The sequence below is a fragment of the Schistocerca serialis genome, chromosome 9 (genome assembly GCF_023864345.2).
Source record: "Schistocerca serialis cubense isolate TAMUIC-IGC-003099 chromosome 9, iqSchSeri2.2, whole genome shotgun sequence".
Classification (NCBI taxonomy): domain Eukaryota; kingdom Metazoa; phylum Arthropoda; class Insecta; order Orthoptera; family Acrididae; genus Schistocerca; species Schistocerca serialis.
In genome coordinates this window covers 323,846,645-323,871,924 of record NC_064646.1, presented here as the reverse complement: position 1 = coordinate 323,871,924, position 25,280 = coordinate 323,846,645, and the positions used below count along the sequence as shown (strand labels likewise).

Sequence of the window (25,280 nt, the reverse complement as noted above, 5' to 3'; positions counted from 1 at the left end):
CTGTTTCAAATATAGTGGTACACTGGAATGCATCCCATCCTCTGATAGCAACAATACATTATAAATATGTATACTGTCTTTTTTCCATGGGAATAAAATGATTACAGACAACAGATGTCTGTATTTAACTTTTTTCACTTTGAAATTATGATGCCTGGTCAAGTAACATATCTTACTATTTCTTATTATAAGAAAGAAGTCTGGCAAAATTTAATTCTGACAAGTGTTCTGTAAGTTTTAAAATACTTAAGAAATAAACACAAAGAAATATCAAGGTAATATCACATATATAATTACTTCCTCAATAATATGAGAACAAATACATGTTTTCTTAGTGATTCTACCACAAAATACAATCTGTGGGTGTTGAAGAGTTACTTCATGAAAACTATGGAAAAAAAACAGGTAGCTTAGATTCCATAATTGCAACACAAGATCACTGGATTTGGGTTCAAATTATTAGATCCTATGTCCACGCAACTTTTAGTTTTGCAAAAGTCCCTGTGTGGCTGCATACAATCAGCAACAACATATTTAGCCACAATGAAGGATAGTCATTTTCTCGAATCTCCTTGTTATTTCTTATTCTCTGGTACAAATCAATACAAGTAAATAATGTCTTTTTTTTAAAAAATGTCCTTTAAAATGCAATATTTTCTCATGAATAAACTGAGGCATAGTTTGTAGCAGGATAAAGGGAATGTCCATCACATCAGCAGATCTGAAAAATGAGGTATGTATTAGTGGATGTAAGTGCAAAAACTAAAGATCTCATATGTGATAGAAAAAACAGTGCAAATTTGTGTAAGTGTGTGCAACTGTTTAACTGTCTTAATAACATAATAAGTTAGCTGTCATAAATTTCTTCTGTGTGTTATATACCTTTCTTAGATCATTTCAGTCACTAATCACATATGTTGCATTTTTCTTCTTTGTTTCTCAACTCTGTCATTCTTTTTATTTATCCCATATTCATTTGTGCTTATGCACATTAAGGAAGTTAAATCTACTGCACAATATATATATTCTGTCTTAAGTATTTCCTAAGAATAAAAAGGCCCCTTTTTAAACCCAATGGTGTGTATGAAAGTCATGATACTACAAAAAAAGAAGACATCCACTACATTTACATCTACATACATTTATTTATTTTTTATTTTACTTATTTATTTATGTCCATAGACCATTCTGTACAATGGTATTGGAAACACCATGTTTACATGAAGTATGAAAACTTACAACTTTTAAAATTACACAACTACATGCTGTGTGTGTGTGTGTGTGTGTGTGTGTGTGTGTGTGTGTGTGTGTGTGTCTGCTTGTGTCTGAGTATGTGCGGATGGATATGCGTGTGTGTGCGGGTGTATACCCCTTTTTTCCCCCTAAGGTAAGTCTTTCCGCTCCCGGGATTGGAATGACTCCTTATCCTCTCCCTTAAAACCCACATCCTTTCGTCTTTCCCTCTCCTTCCCTCTTTCCTGATGAGGCAACAGTTTGTTGCGAAAGCTTGAATTTTGTGTGTATGTTTGTGTTTGTTTGTGTTTCTGTCGACCTGCCAGCACTTTCATTTGGTAAGTCACATCATCTTTATATATATATATATATATATATATATATATATATATATATATATATATATATATTCTCGTTATCTGCCAGGCCTCAATCTCCGCTAATTTCTAATTTCAATTTACCGCCGCTCATACCTCACCTGTCTTTCAACATCATCTTTGTCTCTGTACTTCCGCCTCGACTGACATCTCTGCCCAAACTCTTTGCCTTTACAAATGTCTGCTTGTGTCTGTGTATGTGCGGATGGATATGTGTGTGTGTGTGTGTGTGAGTGTATACCTGACCATTTTTCCCCCTAAGGTAAGTCTTTCCACCCCCGGGATTGGAATGACTCCTTACCCTCTCCCTTAAAACCCACATCCTTTCGTCTTTCCCTCTCCTTCCCTCTTTCCTGACGAAGCAACTGTTGGTTGCGAAAGCTTGAATTTTGTGTGTATGTTTGTGTGTCTATCGACCTGCCAGCACTTTCGTTTGGTAAGTCACATCATCTTTGTTTTTATATATATATATATATATATATATATATATATATATATATATATATATATATATATATATATATATATGGCCCCCTCGTATGCCAACCTATTCATGGGTCGCTTAGAGGATGCCTTCTTGGTTACCCAAGCCTGCCAACCCAAAGTTTGGTACAGATTTATTGATGACATCTTCATAATCTGGACTCACAGTGAAGAAGAACTCCAGATTTTCCTCTCCAACCTCAACTCCTTTGGATCCATCAGATTCACCTGGTCCTACTCCAAATCCCATGCCACTTTCCTTGACGTTGACCTCCACCTGTCCAATGGCCAGCTTCACACATCCGTCCACATCAAACCCACCGACAAGCAACAGTACCTCCATTATGACAGCTGCCACCCATTCCACATCAAACGGTCCTTCCCTACAGCCTAGGTCTTCGTGGCAAACGAATCTGCTCCAGTCCGGAATCCCTGAACCATTACACCAACAACCTGACAACAGCTTTCGCATCCTGCAACTACCCTCCCGACCTGGTACAGAAGCAAATAACCAGAGCCACTTCCTCATCCTCTCAAACCCAGAACCTCCCACAGAAGAACCACAAAAGTGCCCCACTTGTGACAGGATACTTTCCGGGACTGGATCAGAGTCTGAATGTGGCTCTCCAGCAGGGATATGACTTCCTCAAATCCTGCCCTGAAATGAGATCCATCCTTCATGAAATCCTCTCCACTCCACCAAGAGTGTCTTTCCGCCATCCACCTAACCTTCGTAACCTCTTAGTTCATCCCTATGAAATCCCCAAACCACCTTCCCTACCCTCTGGCTCCTAGTAACCGCCCCCCGTGTAAAACCTGTCCCATGCACCCTCCCACCACCACCTACTCCAGTGCTGTAACCCGGAAGGTGTACACGATCAAAGGCAGAGCCACGTGTGAAAGCACCCACGTGATTTACCAACTGACCTGCCCACACTGTGACGCATTCTATGTGGGAATAACCAGCAACAAACTGTCCATTCGCATGAATGGACACAGGCAGACAGTGTTTGTTGGTAATGAGGATCACCCTGTGGCTAAACATGCCTTGGTGCATGGCCAGCACATCTTGGCACAGTGTTACACCGTCCGGGTTATCTGGATACTTCCCACTAACACCAACCTATCCGAACTCCGGAGATGGGAACTTGCTCCTCAATATATCCTCTCTTCCCGTTATCCACCAAGCCCCAATCTCCGCTAATTTCAAGTTGCCGCCACTCATACCTCAGCTGTTATTCAACAACATCTTTGCCTCTGCACTTCCACCTTGACTGACATCTCTGCCCAAACTCTTTGTCTTTAAATATGTCTGCTTGTGTCTGTATATGTGTGGATGGATATGTGTGTGTGTGCGAGTGTATACCCATCCTTTTTTCCCCCTAAGGTAAGTCTTTCCGCTCCCGGGATTGGAATGACTCCTTACCCTCTCCCTTAAAACCCACATCCTTTCGTCTTTCCCTCTCCTTCCCTCTTTCCTGATGAGGCAACAGTTTGTTGCGAAAGCTTGAATTTTGCTTTCGTTATATATATATATATATATATATATATATATATATATATATATAAAAAAAACAAAGATGATGCGACTTACCAAATGAAAGTGCTGGCAGGTCGACAGATACACAAACAAACACAAACATACACACAAAATTCTAGCTTTCGCAACAAACTGTTGCCTCATCAGGAAAGAGGGAAGGAGAGGGAAAGATGAAAGGATGTGGGTTTTAAGGGAGAGGGTAAGGAGTCATTCCAATCCCGGGAGCGGAAAGACTTACCTTAGGGGGAAAAAAGGACGGGTATACACTCGCACACACACACATATCCATCCACACATATACAGACACAAGCAGACATATTTAAAGACAAAGAGTTTGGGCAGAGATGTCAGTCGAGGTGGAAGTGCAGAGGCAAAGATGTTGTTGAATAACAGCTGATGTATGAGTGGCGGCAACTTGATATTAGCAGAGATTGAGGCCTGGTGGATAACGGGAAGATAGGATATATTGAAGAGCAAGTTCCCATCTCCGGAGTTCGGATAGGTTGGTGTTAGTGGGAAGTATCCAGATAACCCGGACGGTGTAACACTGTGCCAAGATGTGCTGGCCATGCACCAAGGCATGTTTAGCCACAGGGTGATCCTCATTACCAACAAACACTGCCTGTGTCCATTCATGCGAATGGACAGTTTGTTGCTGGTTATTCCCACATAGAATGCGTCACAGTGTGGGCAGGTCAGTTGGTAAATCACGTGGGTGCTTTCACACGTGGCTCTGCCTTTGATCGTGTACACCTTCCGGGTTACAGGACTGGAGTAGGTGGTGGTGGGAGGGTGCATGGGACAGGTTTTACACGGGGGGCGGTTACAAGGGTAGGAGCCAGAGGGTAGGGAAGGTGGTTTGAGGATTTCATAGGGATGAACTAAGAGGTTACAAAGATTAGGTGGATGGCGGAAAGACACTCTTGGTGGAGTGGAGAGGATTTCATGAAGGATGGATCTCATTTCAGGGCAGGATTTGAGGAAGTCATATCCCTGCTGGAGAGCCACATTCAGAATCTGATCCAGTCCCGGAAAGTATCCTGTCACAAGTGGGGCACTTTTGTGGTTCTTCTGTGGGAGGTTCTGGGTTTGAGAGGATGAGGAAGTGGCTCTGGTTATTTGCTTCTGTACTAGGTCGGGAGGGTAGTTGCGGGATGTGAAAGCTGTTGTCAGGTTGTTGGTGTAATGGTTCAGGGATTCCGGACTGGAGCAGATTCGTTTGCCACGAAGACCTAGGCTGTAGGGAAGGGACCGTTGGATGTGGAATGGGTGGCAGCTGTCGTAATGGAGGTACTGTTGCTTGTTGGTGGGTTTGATGTGGACGGACGTGTGAAGCTGGCCATTGGACAGGTGGAGGTCAACATCAAGGAAAGTGGCATGGGATTTGGAGTAGGACCAGGTGAATCTGATGGAACCAAAGGAGTTGAGGTTGGAGAGGAAATTCTGGAGTTCTTCTTCACTGAGAGTCCAGATCATGAAGATGTCATCAATAAATCTGTATCAAACTTTGGGTTGGCAGGCCTGGGTAACCAAGAAGGCTTACTCTAAGCGACCCATGAATAGGTTGGCATACGAAGGGGCCATCCTGGTACCCATGGCTGTTCCCTTTAATTGTTGGTATGTCTGGCCTTCAAAAGTGAAGAAGTTGGGGGTCAGGATGAAGCTGGCTAAGGTAATGAGGAAAGAGGTTTTAGGTAGGGTGGCAGGTGTTCGGCGTGAAAGGAAGTGCTCCATCGCAGCGAGGCCCTGGACGTGCCGGATATTTGTGTATAAGGAAGTGGCATCAATGGTTACAAGGATGGTTTCTGGGGGTAACGGATTGCGTAAGGATTCCAGGCATTCGAGAAAGTGGTTGGTGTCTTTGATGAAGGATGGGAGACTGCACATAATGGGTTGAAGGTGTTGATCTACGTAGGCAGAGATACGTTCTGTGGGGACTTGGTAACCAGCTACAATGGGGCGGCCAGAATGATTGGGTTTGTGAATTTTAGGAAGAAGGTAGAAGGTAGGGGTGCGGGGTGGCGGTGGAGTCAGGAGGTTGATGGAGTCAAGTGAAAGATTTTGTAGGGGGCCTAAGGTTCTGAGGATTCCTTGAAGCTCCGCCTGGACATCAGGAATGGGATTACCTTGGCAAACTTTGTATGTGGTGTTGTCTGAAGGCTGACGCAGTCCCTCAGCCACATACTCCCGACGATCAAGTACCACGGTCGTGGAACCCTTGTCCGCCGGAAGAATGACGATGGACCGGTCAGCCTTCAGATCACAGAGTGGTGATGTTGGGAGTAGGATTAAGGTTTTTTAAGAAGGATTGAGAGGCAAGGCTGGAAGTCAGAAATTCCTGGAAGGTTTGGAGAGGGTGATTTTGAGGAAGAGGAGGTGGGCCCCGCTGTGACGGAGGACGCAACTGTTCCAGGCAGGGTTCAATTTGGATAGTGTCTTGGGGAGTTGGATCATTAGGGGTAGGATTAGGATCATTTTTCTTCCTGGCAAAGTGATACTTCCAGCAGAGAGTACGAGTGTAGGACAGTAAATCTTTGACGAGGGCTGTTTGGTTGAATCTGGGAGTGGGGCTGAAGGTGAGGCCTTTGGATAGGACAGAGGTTTCGGATTGGGAGAGAGGTTTGGAGGAAAGGTTAACTACTGAATTAGGGTGTTGTGGTGCCAGATTGTGTTGATTGGAATTTTGAGGTTTTGGAGGGAGTGGAGCTGGAAGTGGGAGACTGAGTAGATGGGAGAGACTGGGTTTGTGTGCAATGAGAGGTGGTTGAGGTTTGCTGGAAAGGTTGTGAAGGGTGATTGAGTTGCCTTTCCGGAGGTGGGAAACCAGGAGATTCGATAGTTTTTTGAGGTGAAGGGTGGCATGCTGTTCTAATTTGCGGTTGGCCTGTAGGAGGATGCTCTGAATAGCCGGTGTGGATGTGGGAGAGGAAAGATTGAGGACTTTTATTAAGGATAGGAGTTGACGGGTGTGTTCATTGGCTGAGTTGATGTGTAGGTGAAGGATTAGGTGGGTGAGGCAATGGATTGTTCAGTTTGGAACTGGTATAGGGACTGATGGAAAGAAGGGTTGCAGCGAGAGATGGGAACTTCACTTCCTCATCCTCTCAAACCCAGAACCTCCCACAGAAGAACCACAAAAGTGCCCCACTTGTGACAGGATACTTTCCAGGACTGGATCAGATTCTGAATGTGGCTCTCCAGCAGGGATATGACTTCCTCAAATCCTGCCCTGAAATGAGATCCATCCTTCATGAAATCCTCTCCACTCCACCAAGAGTGTCTTTCCGCCATCCACCTAACCTTCGTAACCTCTTAGTTCATCCCTATGAAATCCCCAAACCACATTCCCTACCCTCTGGCTCCTACCCTTGTAACCGCCCCCCATGTAAAACCTGTCCCATGCACCCTCCCACCACCACCTACTCCAGTCCTGTAACCTGGAAGGTGTACATGATCAAAGGCAGAGCCACGTGTGAAAGCACCCACGTGATCTACCAACTGATCTGCCTACACTGCGACGCATTCTATGTGGGAATGACCAGCAACAAACTGTCCATTCGCATGAATGGACACAGGCAGACAGTGTTTGTTGGTAATGAGGATCACCCTGTGGCTAAACATGCCTTGGTGCACGGCCAGCACATCTTGGCACAGTGTTACACCGTCCGGGTTATCTGGATACTTCCCACTAACACCACCCTATCCGAACTCCGGAGATGGGAACTTGCTCCTCAATATATCCTCTCTTCCCGTTATCCACCAAGCCCCAATCTCCGCTAATTTCAAGTTGCCGCCACTCATACCTCAGCTGTTATTCAACAACATCTTTGCCTCTGCACTTCCACCTTGACTGACATCTCTGCCCAAACTCTTTGTCTTTAAATATGTCTGCTTGTGTCTGTATATGTGTGGATGGATATGTGTGTGTGTGCGAGTGTATACCCATCCTTTTTTCCCCCTAAGGTAAGTCTTTCCGCTCCCGGGATTGGAATGACTCCTTACCCTCTCCCTTAAAACCCACATCCTTTCGTCTTTCCCTCTCCTTCCCTCTTTCCTGATGAGGCAACAGTTTGTTGCGAAAGCTTGAATTTTGTGTGTATTTTTGTGTTTGTTTGTGTGTCTGTCGACCTGCCAGCACTTTCATTTGGTAAGTCACATCATCTTTGTTTTTAGATATATTTTTCCTAAGTGGAATGTTTCCCTCTATTATAACTATACACACACACACACACACACACACACACACACACACACAATTATCACTCCCCCCCACCATGAACCATGGACCTTGCCATTGGTGGGGAGGCTTGCGTGCCTCAGCGATACAGATAGCCGTACCGTAGATGCAACCGCAATGGAGGGGTATCTGTTGAGAGACCAGACAAACGTGTGGTTCCTGAAGAGGGACAGCAGCCTTTTCAGTAGTTGCGGGGGCAACAGTCTGGATGATTGACTGATCTGGCTTGTAACACTACCCAAAACGGCCTTGCTGTGCTGGTACTGCGAACGGCTGAAAGCAAGGGGAAACTACGGCTGTAATTTTTCCCGAGGGCATGTAGCTTTACTGTATGGTTAAATGATGATGGCATCCTCTTGGGTAAAACATTCCGGAGGTAAAATAGTCCCCCATTCAGATCTATGGGCGGGGACTACTCAAGAGGATGTCATTATCAGAAGAAAGAAAACTGGCGTTCTACGGATCGAAGCGTGGAATGTCAGACCCCTTAATCGGGCAGGTAGCTTAGCGAATGTAAAAAGGGAAATGGATAGGTTAAAGTTAGATATAGTGGGAATTAGTGAAGTTCGGTGGCAGGAGGAACAAGACTTCTGGTCAGGTGACTACAGGTTTATAAACACAAAATCAAATAGGGGTAATGCAGGAGTAGGTTTAATAATGAATAGGAAAATAGGAATGCGGGTAAGCTACTACAAACAGCGTAGTGAACGCATTATTGTGGCCAAGATAGATATGAAGCCCATGCCCAGCACAGTAGTACAAGTTTATATGCCTACTAGCTCTGCAGATGACAAAGAAATTGAAGAAATGTATGAAGAAATAAAAGAAATTATTCAGATAGTGAAGGGAGATGAAAATTTAATAGTCATGGGTGACTGGAATTCGTCAGTAGGAAAAGGTAGAGAAATAATGTAGTAGGTGAATATGGATTGGGGGTAAGGAATGCAAGAGGACGCCGCCTGGTAGAATTTTGCACAGAGCACAACTTAATCATAGCTAACACTTGGTTCAAGAATCATAAAAGAAGATTGTATACATGGAAGAAGCCTGGACATACCGACAGGAATTCAGATAGATTATATAATGGTAAGACAGAGATTTAGGAACCAGGTTTTAAATTGTAAGACATTTCCAGGGGCAGATGTGGACTCTGACCACAATCTATTGGTTATGAACTGTAGATTAAAACTGAAGAAGCTGCAAAAAGGTGGGAATTTAAGGAGATGGTACCTGGAGAAACTGACTAAACAAGAGGTTGTACAGAGTTTCAGGGAGAACAAAAGGGAACAATTGACAAGAATGGGAGAAAGATATACAGTAGAAGAAGAATGGGTAGCTTTGAGGGATGAAGTAGTGAAGGCAGCAGAGGATCAAGTTGGTAAAAAGATGAGGGCAAGTAGAAATATTGAATTTAATTGATTAAAGGAGAAAATATAAAAATGCAGTAAATGAAGCAGGCAAAAAGGAATAAAAATGTCTCAAAAATGAGATCGACAGGAGGTGCAAAATGGCGAAGCAGGGATGGCTAGAGGGCAAATGTAAGGATGTAGAGGCTTATCTCACTAGGGGTAAGATAGATACTGCCTACAGGAAAATTAGAGAGACCTTTGGAGAAAAGAGAACCACTTGTATGAATATCAAGAGCTCAGATGGAAACCCAGTTCCAAGCAAAGAAGGGAAAGCAGAAAGGTGGAAGGAGTATATAGAGGGTCTATACAAGGGCGATGTACTTGAGGACAATAGTATCGAAATGGAAGAGGATGTAGAGGAAGATGAAGTGGGAGATGTGATACTGCGTGAAGAGTTTGACAGAGCACTGAAAGACCTGAGTTGAAACAAAGCTCCGGGAGTAGACAACATTCCATTAGAACTACTGACAGCCTTGGGAGAGCCAGTCCTGACAAAACTCTACCATCTGGTGAGCAAGATGTATGAGACAGGCGAAATACCCTCAGACTTCAAGAAGAATATAATAATTCCAATCCCAAAGAAAGCAGGCGTTGACAGATGTGAAAATCACCAAACTATCAGTTTAATGAGTCAGGGCTGCAAAATACTAACGCGAATTCTTTACAGACGAATGGAAAAACTAGTAGAGGCCGACCTCGGGGAAGATCAGTTTGGATTCCGTAGAAATATCGGAACACGTGAGGCAATACTGACCCTACGACTTATCTTAGAAGCTAGATTAAGGAAAGGCAAACCTACATTTCTAGCTTTTGTAGACTTGGAGAAAGCTTTTGACAATGTTGACTGGAATACTCTCTTTCAAATTCTGAAGGTGGCAGGGGTAAAATACAGGGAGCGAAAAGCTATTTACAATTTGTACAGAAACCAGATGGCAGTTATAAGAGTCGAGGGACATGAAAGGGAAGGAGTGGTTGGGAAGGGAGTGAGACAGGATTGTAGCCTCTCCCTGATGTTATTCAATCTCTATATTGAGCAAGCAGTGAAGGAAACAAAAGAAATATTTGGAGTAGGTATTAAAATCCAGGGAGAAGAAATAAAAACTTTGAGGTTTGCCTATGACATTGTAATTCTGTCAGAGACAGCAAAGGACTTGCAAGAGCAGTTGAATGGAATGGATAGTGTCTTGAAAGGAGGATGTAAGATGAACATCAACAAAAGCAAAACAAGGATAATGGAATGTAGTCGAATTAAGTCACGTGATGCTGAGGGAATTAGATTAGAAAATGAGACACTTAAAGTAGTAAAGGAGTTTTTCTATTTGGGGAGCAAAATAACTGATGATGGTCAAAGTAGAGAGGATATAAAATGTAGACTGGCAATGGCAAGGAAAGCATTTCTGAAGAAGAGAAATTTGTTAACATCGAGTATAGGTTTAAGGGTCAGGAAGTCATTTCTGAAAGTATTTGTGTGGAGTGTAGCCATGTACGGAAGTGAAACATGGACAATAAATAGTTTGGACAGGAAGAGAATAGAAGCTTTCGAAATGTGGTGCTACAGAAGAATGATGAAGATTAGATGGGTGTATCACATAACTAATGAGGAGGTTTTGAATAGGATTGGGGAGAAGAGAAGTTTGTGGCACAACTTGAGTAGAAGAAGGGATCAGTTGGTAAGACATGTTCTGAGGCATCATGGGATCACCAATTCAGTATTGGAGGGCAGCGTGAAGGGTAAAAATCGTAGAGGGAGACCAAGAGATGAATACATTAAGCAGATTCAGAAGGATGTAGGTTGCAGTAGGTACTGGGAGATGAAGAAGCTTTCACAGTTTAGAGTAGCATGTAGAGCTGCATCAAACCAGTCTCAGGACTGAAGACCACAACAACAACAACATAATTATCAATGTTTAACTTCACATTAGACATTCTGAAACTTTTTATATATTTGCATGGTTACATATGAAACATTATGTTAATTTTTGGCTTCAAGGTATTCTGTAACACTGTATGGACAAGTTTTAATCAAGTGACATTTATTTTTGAAAACAGACGTATTTGTATTATCTTTTAGGCAAATAGTTTTATAGAAGAAATCCTGCTTTTAAAGGCTGTTTGTAAGTTAATTTGAGCCAGTTTCATTCAATATGATAATCATTTTTATTTCTTGTGTTATAGTTATGGATACCTCTGTTTAACAATGCAGCATGGTTACTTTTTACATAAATAACTGTTTCATATACCTGGTGGTTATAATTATTCTTTCCCTATTTAACATGTTGTAACATGGAAACTAATTACCGTAAAAGTACCAAACTTGGTAGCATTAATATCAAGGACATGGTGAAGAGAAATAATGCAGAATCACCTCAATTGAAACACTTTCAATGTGCTGCTATGGAACATCATACCAAGCTGCTACAAAAGGGGTCAATATGGTGCTGATCAGTGTCCATAATAGCCTGAAAGAGCAGGATTGCATTCTTGACAGCAGAACAGAGCATGTCCTTAGGTATGCCTGGCTACCTCTCTTGATACGCTGCACTTCAGATCTACATTTGTGTATGTTCCCCTGGTATATCCTGTCCTTCAGGTAGCCCACAACCATAAATCACAGGGAGAGAGATGAGGTGACCATGCCGACCAAGCATTTGGAAATGATCGGCTGATAATTCGATCATTTCCAAATGTGTTTTGGAGAAGCATTGAACTTCATGAGCAATGTGTGGTGGGGCCCCATCTTGCATGAAAACTGTTGAGCTCAATGCATCTCCCTCCTGTAGGGTGGGTATGACATGCTGGCGAAGCATGTTGTAGTAACCCTGGCCAGTCACATTGCATGCCTTTGGTCCTTGAGTGCCAACTTGTTCATAAAAGAATGGGCCAACGCTGAACATAGCTGTGAAGCTACACCACACAGTGGCACATTCACCACACAGAGGAACTTCATGCATGGTGACTGGAGGTTAAGAGCCCCATACTCGGCTATGTGTGTGTTCAGCTCAGCTGTCAGAGAAAAACGAGCTTCATCTGTCCATAGGATGATCCAGGGCCAGCCCTCATCAACTTTGATCCTTGCAAGAAAGTGGAGAGTGAAGTCAACACATCGTTGTCCATCCTGTGGTGGAAGCTCTGTACAATATGGATATCTCCCATATATCAGCACCATTCAAAGTACTGCATTTTTCTATAAAATGTAGTGTTCTGTCTTTAATTACATTTTCTATTAATTTATATCAAGCAAATGTAATAGTTATTTGTCAGTTATTTCCTGGATCTTCCTTCCTGCCTCCTTTGAAAATAGGGATCACTTTATGCTTTTTTAAACATGTCAGGAATATTCCTTCTCCACGGCTACGTTTATAAGAAAAGTCAGAGGCTTCCCACCTAGTGCAAGCAGCATTTCATTAGTGTCATAGGGATACCATCTAGTCCTTTACTATTTTTTGTTTTTAAACCAGTGTATTATTTTTACTAATTCAAGTTCATTTGTTGGGAGAAGGAACAAACATTTTGTCTCATGAGCAGTACTTTATATGCACTTTGTGACAGGAGAATTTTGTTTTATTATTTTGTCCGCTACATCAACACAATGTTGATTTAAAATATTGCTGGCTTCTCTAGTGTTCTGATTTCGTTCCCATTTTTCTTTATAGTTATGTTCCCACTGTTTTTCATGTTTATACCTTCAGTGCCATATGGACTTTGTGATATTATTAGAAGCAGCAATTTCGTTTATGTAGTAATTTAGATTTGGGTCCTTTTACCTATTTGTTGTATCAGGCGCACTATAATGTAGTGGTGTGGACATGTTGGAAATGTGGGTCGACAGAGCATCTGCTATGTAAGCAGGAGATCCCAGGTTCGAGTCCCAGTCGGGGCACACATTTTCAACATGTCCCCAATGAAGTACATCAATGCCTGTTTGCAGCTAGGGTGTCCATTTAATTGTCATTTCATTCCTTGAAAAGAATTTCACATTTCCTCCAAGGATTCCCGTCTGAGTTCTTGAAGCATCTCCGTAACACTTGTGTGTTGTTAAAACCTACTGGTAACAAGTCTAGCAACCTGCCTCTGAACAGCTTCCTCTAATTCGACCTGGTACAGATCCCCAACGCTCAAGCAGTAGTCCAGAATATGTTACGCCAGCATCCTGCATGTTGTCTCCTTTACAGATCAACTATGCTCTCCCAAAATCCTCCAAATAAACTGAAGTTGACCACTTGCTTTCCCTACCACAATCCTCATATGCTTGTTCCATTTCATATTGTTCTGCAACAGTATGCCCAGATATTTAAATGATGTGAATGTGTCAAGCAGAACACTAGTAATGCAGTACCTGAAAATTACGGGTTTGTTTTTCCTATTCACCCACTTTAACCTACAGTTGTCTACAATTAAAACTAACTGCCATTCATTACATCAACTAGAAATATTGTCTAAGTCATACTATGGCCTCCTACAGTCACTCAACTTTGACACCTTCCCATACACCACAGCATCATCAGCAAACAACAGTAAGTTGCTGAACACCCTGCCAGATCATTTATGTGTACAGGAAATAATAGTGGTCCTATCACACTTGCTTGGGGCAGTCCTGACTGTACCCTTGTCTCTGATGAACACTCACCATCGAAGACAACATATGGGTTCTATTACTTAAGAAGTCTTTGAGACACTCATGTATCTGGTGCCCCACTCCATATGCTCATATCTTCATTAACAGTCTGCAATGGGGCACTGTGTCAAATGCTTTCTGGAAATCTGGAAATATGGAATCTACCCATTGCCCTTCATCCATAGTTCACAGTTTATCTTGTGAGAACAAGCTAAGTTTTGCATGAGCTTTGCTTTCATAAATATAAGCTTCTTGGTCACAAAAAAATTATTATATTTGAACTGAGAATATGTTCAAGGGTTCTTCAGAAAACCAATGTTAAGGGTATTGGTCTGTATTTTTGGGGTCTGTTCTTTTAACCTTCTTATACACAGGTGGCACCTGTACCTGTGATTATTTCCAGTCACTTGGAACTTGGCTCTGGGCAAGAGATTCATCACAAATGCAAGCCAATTAGGGGATAATGCCACAGAGTACTCTTTGTGTAACCAAAATGGGGGTACATCCACACCTGGTAACTTTTTTTTTCAACTCTTTCAGTTGTTTCACTAAGCCAGGGTTGTTTATTGCTATACTGTCCATTCAGGAGTCTGTTTGATTTGTATGATTCTCCTATGTGAATGATTTCTTAAATGTGAGATTTAAAACATTGGCTTTCATTTTGCAATCTTCAACTGCCACACCAGACTGTTCAATGAATGACTGGATGGAAGCCTTAGGCCCACTTAGCAATTTTACACATGACCAGAATTTTCTTGGATTCTCAGCCAGATCTTTTGCTAAGCTATGATATGATAGTAGTTGTATGCTCCATACATATATCCTGTCACAGACACATGAATCTCTATTAACCTTTGCTTGTTTCGATTTGTGCCTCCTCATTTGTACTGAGACTGTGACAGTCCTTGCTTCCTCATCATTTCCCAAATTTTTGTTGTTACACTATGGTGGATCTTTTCCATCCTTAATCCACTCACTAAGTTTATAGTTCTCCTGACCAACATTTACAACCTGTTTAAACTTTGCTTGTAATTTCTTTATGTCTATCTTACTGGAACTAATAGATGTCAGTTCACTGTCAAAATGGGAGAGTAACAACTGCTTATATGCTTTTCCTACCAGAAACACTCTCCCAGCCTTCTTAACTGATTTATTAACTTTGTAACCATAGTTGCTATAATGACATCATGATCACTAATCTCCTTCTCTGTACTGGCGGTATTAGCATACAAACCTGAATATGGCACAGAAGGGAATCCATTTCAGTGGCTGTACAATTTCTAATACCCTTTCTTCAGAATTAAGTGTCTAGTGGATGACGAGCTATCTCCCTCTTATCTTAAAAAACTCAAGGCAGTTCATAACGCAAGGGTCATTCAGCATCATAGATAAGTTCCTGAACCATAACGTATAATAACCATGTATCTGTAATACTCGTATACAATCCCACAACCTTATCTGTGTGCACATTTATTTGTTATTGGAAGCATATATAAATACTGTATTTTTCTACACCATTAACCTATGTTGTACATACTTTAATATGAAATTGGTTAGTACTACATACTTAATACCATAGCTTTGTAATAACCACAACAGATTGTAAAACTGACTTGTTCCATATCCTGTCATATATTCACAACATGGATCACTGGGATATGAAATAAGTAAATACACAAAAATTATAAAATTTTCTTTTTATAATGTGAAGTTCAATAATATCATTTACTTAGATTCATGGATGTATAAATTTTTCATTTCTCAATTTTCTCTTACTAGGTATATGCTTGAAACAATAATCAAGAGAGTGAGTCACTACAGTTAATACTTTTATTCTATCAACTGCCTCCTTTCTCACAGAGTTAATTTTTTCCTTCAATTGCATGGAGTTGGATTTAAGTAACCTTTAAGTAGACAAGACATTTCCTGTGAAGCTACTACACTTGAAATTCTTGACAGTTTCAGAGTGGGTGCCAGATGAATACTCACTCCAGAGTGAGGGCCTAATCTAAATTGAAATTGTATTTTTCTGTGTTTAAATTTCCCATCCCTTCATCATATTGTGGTCTCCTTTGTCAAATTTCCTATTTTTTTCCACAGATGTTTGTATCTTCATAATTAAAACAGCATTTCTTCTTTAGCAAATCATTCATTACATGCCTAAACAGCAAGTTCTACACAGTTATAAGACTACTATTGTATCATAGACAGCACACAACAAACTGCTAAAAAAATTAATTTTTCCTGATGTCATTCCTGAGATAGTGTTTACCATGCTTACAATTTTCTTCCTCCTCTTGGAACAGCATTTCATATTCAATTAAACTATTGAGCATTCTTTGGTGTTGTTATAATAGCCCAAATGTCATTTTTGAGAGCAGCTGAGTACTATAGCTACATACAAATCTAAATGAAGTGAATCTCTCAATCATCAACAATCCCATCACTAGCAACATTGGCCTCACTGATGAATATGTCACTTGGGATACACCAAATTGAGTGTGTTCAGCTTTCAGTACCAGAGTGTCAACCATAAACTTGCCGTACGACCGAATATCCTTGGGAAAAAAAGAAAACGTAAAATACTTTTTTCATAACATGATCTAGAACACCACATTCACCAATCAAGCTCAATGATGAAGTGTTCTTCTCTCTGTTGTCTGTTATTTCTTGTTTTCTATTCTTAGACTCTTCTGTTGTTCATTATTTTCTTCATTTTGGCAGTTCTCAATCTTTATTTTCATACATGAATAATATTTTATGTAATACTAATTGAAATTTTTTATTACTGATCCTCTTTCTCACATAACATTTTTACCCCACTTATCAACAATATCCTCCCACCAACTGCACATCTTCCAACTGAATCTCCACTCCCCCACCTCATTTCTCTTTGAATTTAGGGAAATGAAGGACGGAAATGCTACAGGATAATATTTAGGAGAGAAATTAATTGTGAATCTAAATGGTCCACTTTATGCACCTCCTGTGTAATATCTTCGTGCAATTTGTCTCAAAATATTCAGAGTGAATCACTGTTTATGGTGCTATTACACATACATTATTCCTCTATTGATCAAGATTAGAAGTTGCCTAATTTGTATCATCTACAATGACATAGAATTACTTTGCATGTTTGCACTGTTTCCAAATTCATGTGGTAGCAGCTTGCGTGTCCCTACTTATATTTGTTCAATAGTCCAAAAATTTACATGAGATCCATTTCCCCATCATTTTATTATGATGATAAAAGTTTTTTATTTTTATTTAAGAAATTTCTAATACTCAAAGAACATAAAATAGTGTTCATATATACTTTTTCACTTGCCAACTGCAGTCGTTTTTGATATAATCTATCTTCATTAGCTTGTTGGTGTTATATTTCATTAGAGGAAACAGTTGCAAGTATTCCTCAAGATAATTTCAGTCATTCTTTTAATAAGTATTCCTCAAGATAATTTCCGTCATTCTTTTAATAAGTATTCCTCAAGATAATTTCCGTCATTCTTTTAACAAGCACTTCTGAGCACTCAGTTCATGTACCTTTCCCACAACTGCAAATCTACTCATTCCAATCTGCTACATCCCCAATTCCACATTCACTCAGTCATATATGAAGCTCTCCTGCATACCTTAGCAGTAGAAGTAGATCAGCACTCATGGAAGAACGGATATTACACACAGTTAGCCTACCCACAGCTTTTGGTTTTGTTTCCAGAATGAATCTTTCACTCTGTAGCAGAGCATGTGCTGTTCTGGGACTTGCTAACAAATTAAAACTGTGTGCTCAGTTGCACATGAAAAGACTAGATTTTGAGTTTGAATTGTGGCCAGGCACACATTTTTAATCTGTCAGGAAGTTTCAAAACAGGCACACACTGCTGCAGAGACAAATATTAATTCTGAAAATATTCTTTGTGTGTTTAGAAGAGAGATCAAAAGACTTTTTGAAACTACTTAATAAAATTAATAATATAATATTCTTTTATCTGTATTATACCTAGAGGCAAAACTCAGAGATCATAAAGATTTAGTGCTCTGAAAAGTAACAACAGATAGACTGTAGATAACTTCATTAAGTTTCTTTAGATTTGGTCAGACATCAACACTGAAAATTTTATATCACTCACGTAATAGTTTCTGCTGCTATGACTGTGTGTTGTTTTCTTCTCTCCCTTGTCTAGAGATACTAGCAAGCCTTTCCATTATTACTATTCTCTCTCTTTGCTGTAGCTGCCTCACTGTCCGTGATGTGTCAGGAATGATATAAGCTAGCAGTCCTGTTAGTATGAACACAATATGCTGAAACATATAGCAAAGATAATGTAATTCAGTAACTATAGTGATGAATTTGTTTTGTATCTTACGTGTAAATCAAGTTACGCAGAAACTATGAAAATCATACAAGCTTTGGTAGAGAATCAATTTTTGAAAATAGAATTTAACTGTATAGAAAAAAATCGACTCACACAGCGGCAGCAGCAGAACACACATAAGGGCTTTCTGCTCTTATTATCCAGTGCATGGTGCTTAGGGAATGAACTCTGTATTGCATACTATCCTATCTTGCACCACTAAGCTCTCAGGTTTTCAAATCTCAAACAGCGCAGCCCTCAACACTGTCTTTCTTTCTCATCCTATCTGGTAAGTCGCCCTTGACCTGGCATACTGAGTGACTTTTCCGAACTCTCTCCTTTTGCTTCATCCCTCTTCCTTCCCCTTCAACCCACCTGCCAGCCACAGGTTCCAAAAACGTGCAAATTTTAATACCTTTATATGTGTGTTTTCCTGCTGCCACTTGGCGAGTGGAATTTTTTCTCTATCCAATTGCATAATATACATGCTTTTTAGGACTCTTCAGTGTACTTCAGTTAAGCAGAGACTTAAAATCACTTAATACGAAGAGAAATTATACATAATTCATAAGGAAACTAGTTTTGAACCAGCAAATATAGATCACATATGGAGTATCACCAAAATGAAAAGAGAGGATGAAGTGGCTGTAATAATAAGGTACAATATTGCATTAATTAATAATAAAATCCTTTTTAGTTGATAAATGGTGTAGTTTCTTGGACTTATTTATGACCAACATTGAGAACTGTTTCCCATATACATGTAAACAGCTGAAATATGAATATTAGTTTATTTCAGCAATATTCTGCACTGCTGGTATGGGCAGCCAATATGTCAGTTACATAAAAACATTTTTTTGTTTGCTGAATCAGTTATTAAGGAAGCCACAATACTCCATTGTGTACATTTCAATAGAATGCCTGAGAGTTGATTTAAAAGGTAAATTACACTTCATCCATTTTAGTACAGCAGTATAAACCAGTTTCTTTATATCTGCATGTGTAGCATTTTAGATGTCTCGATATTTTATAAATGTTGATTATGTGTACATCACACATCCAAAGCCATTTAACCTGGACTATGGCACAATGGAAGGAAGTCATTTATTTGGTCGGGTTTCCAAATTCTCGCTGAGCTTACATCTGGCTGCCAGCAGTGAACATGGCAGGGATATGGTGATGATGGGGGTAGCCATAGTGTGGTATTCCATGGGCACCATTGTTACTCTGCAAGGCTGCATTATTTTCCAAGGATTATGAAGCCATTTTGGTTGATCAAGTTCATCCCATGATTCAATAATTGTTCACCAATGGTGATGCTGTGCTCCAAGACAGAAGCACCCCTGTTCACACAGTTTGCATCCTACAAGACTGATTTTGTGAGTATAAGGAAGAATTTTTGGAGCACAAGGAAGAATTGCTGCAACTTCATTGACCGCCACAGTCACCAGATACCAATATTACTGAGCGTTTGTGCTACTTTGGAGAGAAGGGTGTCTGATAACTATCCACCTCCATCATCATTACCTGAAATTGCCACTGTTTTTCAGGAAGAATGGTATAAGATTCCCTTGAGAACTATAAATGACCTGTATTTATCAATTCTGAGATAACTGGAAGTTGTTTTGAATGCAGGCTGTTTTCCTACATCATAATAAGCACAGCAATATGTTGTGTTTTTAGTGTTTGCATATTTTTGTCCACCTCTTCTAGGGGGTACAGTGGGAAATATCCTCTTCATCCACTTCACAGTGATTTGCACAGTATGTCTGGAGATGCATGTGTAGATATACAGTGTTACTACTTGTCAGGCAGCTTTACAATGGATGCTTCTGCTTCCTAAGTAGGAATTTTCAATCACCAGATAATTTGTAGAATGAAGGGTTAATGACATATGTTTTTAATTTTACCAGTGACATCCATTTGCGCAGTAATGAAGCCAAATTTACAGCAGGGTTGTCATAGCAACTATTACTACTTACTATATACTGCTGTATACACTTTATACACACCTGATGCAGGAAGGTTTACTTCCATGATCAAACAAATTTAAATTCCCAGTTTATTATTATGTAGAAGGTACAAAGATAAAAGGCACGTAAAATAGAAATTTTGTGAAACATAATCAGATTCGAACTCTAAAGACACTTTAAAATAATGGATGCACAAATATGGGATGTACATGACAGAGGAAATAAAAACATTAGTGGCTGTTGACAAGAAGAAATTAAGACAAAAAAACTCTATTTCTCATGAGAAAAAATATACATTTCATAAAATAAAATAAATTACCTTCTTTCTAATTTCTCAAATAAGTATCAACACTGGTCATTTATTTTTTATTACACACATCATTTTGAGTCACTCTTACACATACCATTTACTACAAATCTCAGCATGGATAAAAACTTCAAATTGTGAAACAAGTCAAGATATGCTACTTCCATATGGTACACTAACAATTAGAGTGTTGTATTTCCTATGATTCTGATGAATAAATCCTGTTTTTGTAATCAGTGAATACAATTTTTAATTTTCCAAAAACCACATAAAAAGCAAAATGACAGCACTTTTTAATTGTTCTGGGACAAGAACTGCATATAAAGGAAAATGAAATTGGTTTCTAATAGTCATGAGACTGGTCTAAGACATGTTCAATTTGCTGTCCGTTGTTTCCAACAACAAGCTGAATTCAAGAAACAGCATGTTCCACAACAAATCAGAGTGTCTTGGGGATCACACTGAGACAGCATTGTGCAATGCATGCCTTCAGTTCAGCTACACTCATAATTGGAGCACTGAACACAACATCTTTCAGATAACCCCACAGCCAGAAGTCACACAGAATAAGACCAGGTAATCTGGATGGCCAGGCTATAGATAAATGATGACTGATAATTCTGTCACTCCTGGAGTGCCTCTGCAGCTTCCACTTCAGTAGCTGTGCAATGTGTGGACGAGTGCCATCCTGCATAAAAATGAACCTACCCACACATCCATGTTGTTGAATGGTTGGAATGACATTGATGCACAAAAGCCTCCCTTAGCATTTACCAGTTATGTTACAGGTAACAAGACCTGCAAGACACACCTCCTCAAAAAATACAGCCCTACAATAAATGATGCTGTCAACCCGCACCATGTAGCCAGCTTTGCAGAATGAGTTGATACTGGTTGATGTGCGTGTGGATTTTCTGTTTCCCATATTCTGCAATTCTGCGTACTGACATGTCCTTGGAGATGGAAATGGGCTTCGTCTGTCCACAGTATGTTCCATGGCTCTTCATTGTCCACTTCCATGTGAGCAAGAAATTCTATAACCAACATTTGTCTTGCTAGCAGTTTGGCAGGAAGCAACTCCTGAACATGGATGGTTTTGTATGTATATCAATGCAGGATATTTTGCACGATTTTATGCATTGTACTCATAGGCATATCCATTGTTCGGGCAATTCCTTGTGCACTGCATGTTTGCACACCACTGCTCAACCCTCCCTGCAATGCTGTGGCCACATCTTCAACAGATGTCAGATCAACTGCTTTCCTCCCTTTACCATATTGCACGTCAAAAAAACCTGTCTTTTCAAACAATCGAAACTCCAGGTAGGAATATCAACAATTAGGAAAAGAAAAATTGCTACTTACCATAAAGAAGACACATCCAGTTGCAGGCAGGCACAATTAAAAGATGCTTACATAAATCTTTTGGTCACAGCCTTCATTAGTAAATGAGACACACACACCATTCATGCACACAAGCAAGCACACCTGATGCACATACGACCAACTCCAGCATCTCAGCATTCCGACCCGAGATGCTGGAGCTAGTGATAGTGTGTGTGTGAGATGTGCTTGCTTGTGAATGTGAATTGTGTGTGTGTGTGTGTGTGTGTGTGTGTGTGTGTGTGTGTGTGTGTGTATCTTTTACTGATCAAGGCTGTGTCTGAAAGCTTTACATAAGTGTCTTTTAATTGTGCCTGTCTGCAGCTGTACCTGTCTTTTCAAATATTGTAATAATTTTCTACAGAACCTTAGCAGAGATCAGACCAATGCCTTTTCTCACATCCATTAGTGTCTGGCACCTCTGAAGGGCAAGTGGTGCACAGTCACTGTTCTTGTAAAAGCACCTTACCAGCACTATGTGATCCTTCATGGAGATAGTCATGTTGAGTATCTCAGATGCGAAATGAGGAACAACCATGTGCTGGATGTCCATAGGTGTGCATATCCCAATGCTTACAGTGTCATCTATTCACAAAACTCCCATTAAATTTTTTTGTTTCATGAAGTTTCCTCCTGTGTCCAAATTTGATATTATTCTGAGCAGTGGTTCTCTTTCTACAGTGTTTTGAAGCTGGAACCTTAATTATGAACACCTTGTATTTTATACATAAAGAGGTAAATTAAATCATTGCAAACAGAGAGGAAGAAAATAGCATAATCCCATATGTGGGAACAATGTCATTAGTACCAAAAACAGCAGTCTCATCAATAACAACAGTGCCATCAGCACCAGAACCAACAGCTGTGTCACACAAGAGAAAAACAGTCCAAGCCAGGTGAATCATCTCTCTTATGTATACAGAATGAGCCATCAGTGCCCTAAGCAGAACTGACAACTCACATAGTGAAATAAGTTCCTCTTGTAACAAACTAATGTTTTAATGGAAATATCCAGAAGTCTCAAACTTTCCCTGTGTTACATGGAAATAAGTCTTCCTGCTACAACAAACAGTGTGAAAATGAGTAGAAAAAACCATTCTGTCTGATGTGTTTAAACACACAAAACTGAGGAAATAAATTGCACTTGTTCAGGCTTTCATGGATGAACATAATCCACATGTCCTGGCAATAACAGATCATCGCTTAAAGCAGGATAAAACAAGTTACTTTAAATCAGATGGCTATTACCGAGTTAGTAGCTACTGTAGGTGGCATTAGAAAGAGGTTGGGTTAGCTCTTCATGTTAATCAACACACTAAAGTTAAAAGAAACTTATTTCTTGAACAGTACTGCAGAGAAAGTTCACTTGAATTACCTGCTACTTTGATACATTATGAAGGCTTCACAAGCAGCGACTGAAACACGAAGTCATGGGTGTTTATCGCCCAAGAAATGGAGAGTAGATCATTTCTTAACAGCCTCAATAAGATATGCCAAGTTGGGCCAGATGACCTCACAATACTGGGTGATTTAAATACTGATGCAGATATTAGTAATTTAAAATTATCAAATATATTGAACTCATATAATCTTGCAACTGTAGCAATTTCAAACATCAAAATAACAGATTTAACTGCCAGTTGGACAGACTCTGCAATAATTAGCAAACATGATGAAGAAACAGGATGACTACTCAAACTTGGAGTGAAGGAGGTGGGGACGGGGGGAGGGATGATGGGGATGGGGGATTTGTAAGAATTCTGGGTGTGAGAAGGAAGATGGTGTCAAGATGCTACTGATAAATTAATGATGATTGGGAAGGGGGGGGGGGGAGCCTCAATAATTACTTTTGTTTCCCTCTCAGCTGAGATTTATAAGATTTATACCAACCATTAGCAGTAGTTTAGCCACATTTTTTAAACATCGATAATATGTGGAATAATATTTATATAATTAACACATTTTGAAATAATAAATATTTTAAAATTTGTGATTTATAAAACTTAATGCTGGGTAAAAACATGGAATTCCCTTAGATTTTATGAAATTCCCTGGGATTCCCCTGATTTCTCCAGGTAAAATGTAATTCCCTGACAATTCCAGGTTTTCCAGAAGAATCACCAACCTGAGAAAGTAACTTCTCTGATCATTATTGCCAGCAAATTGATTACTTAAATGTAAGTCCTCAAAGAAATGCAAAAATAATTCAGCAGAAGTGAAGCCAAACTGCTAAAAATATAATTACATTCAAAAATACACTAGCTAGAGGGAATTGAGACAGGTGTCTACCACTAAGAAGGATGAAATATTAAATGAGATGATGTGTACTCAATTCTACTAAGGGATTTTGACTCTTGGGTGGCCAGTTAAAACAAAAACAATTCCCAATTGGGAGAAAAAAAAGAGTTCACTTGAGATTACCAGCTAAATTAGTCATGCCCAAACAGAATACTGAAGCCCTCTGTACCATAAAAATCATCTGGGTTGCACATTTTCAAAGAAAAATATAGTTTTCAGATCAGTACTTCTATATCAAAGGAAACAGGTCCGCAGTGAATCAATAGCACAGTCAGCAAATGTAAGCTGTGCCTGCTGGAATCTCCTTAAGAAATACTGTAACATATGTAGAAACACAGAAAGGGAAGCAATGAATATCAAACACAAATATCAGCTAAAGGCTAAAAAACGGTTTGTAAACTTCTTAACAAGCATTTCATCTCCCCAACCATGACCACAATGGCAGACATAGACCCACTACACAACACAGTACACTGATACGTAACAGATAACGACCTTAAATTTGAAAAAGTAAAAGAAAAAGAGACAAGCAAAATATATCTCCAGCACAGTAATTAAAAAATGCACAAATGTTGTGGTTAAAACTAATTACATAGCTCATCAATGGCAGCATCAAAGAAGCTATGTTCACCACTGCAATTGAAAAGAGCATCAAACTACAGCCCAGTATCACTGATTCTTACATTTAGTAAGATTTCTTATTCCGCATTTTGGGAAAAGTTTGGTGCATTTTTCACACAAAACAACTTTCTCACAGAAACCCAACATGGATCTTGAAAAGATCGCAACACCACAACAGCTGTCACAGAATTTTTACACAAAGTCTAAAGTTATCTAGATGGCAGAAAGAATGCTATAAGCATGTTTTAGGTCTCAAAAAGGCTTTCAGTCTAGTCAGCCATCCACTTCGTTTGCAGAAACTGAAGGCGTGCAACATCACACACAGATTTCTTGAGCCCCTGTCAACATACCTAAATGGCCATAAGCAATGTACACATATAAATTCCCAAAGTAGTGTGAGATAAATCAACATTCAGTGTATGGCTGAAACAGTAATGCAGGGCTCAGTA

The 25,280-nt window shown here is 39.9% G+C and overlaps 1 protein-coding gene across 1 annotated transcript in view; it reads right to left on the bottom strand.

Annotated features, from left to right (window-relative positions):
• Window positions 1-366: 366 nt before the first annotated feature.
• The window catches only part of LOC126418712 (anoctamin-4-like), a 404,589-nt gene continuing 379,675 nt past the window's right edge, over window positions 367-25,280 (bottom strand). The window contains exons 19-20 of the mRNA XM_050085615.1: window positions 18,025-18,196; window positions 367-721 (exon numbers count right to left, since the gene is read on the bottom strand). Coding sequence (XP_049941572.1) covers window positions 18,041-18,196 — 156 coding nt within the window. The 3' untranslated portion in view covers window positions 367-721; window positions 18,025-18,040. The remainder of the gene's footprint in view (window positions 722-18,024; window positions 18,197-25,280) is intronic.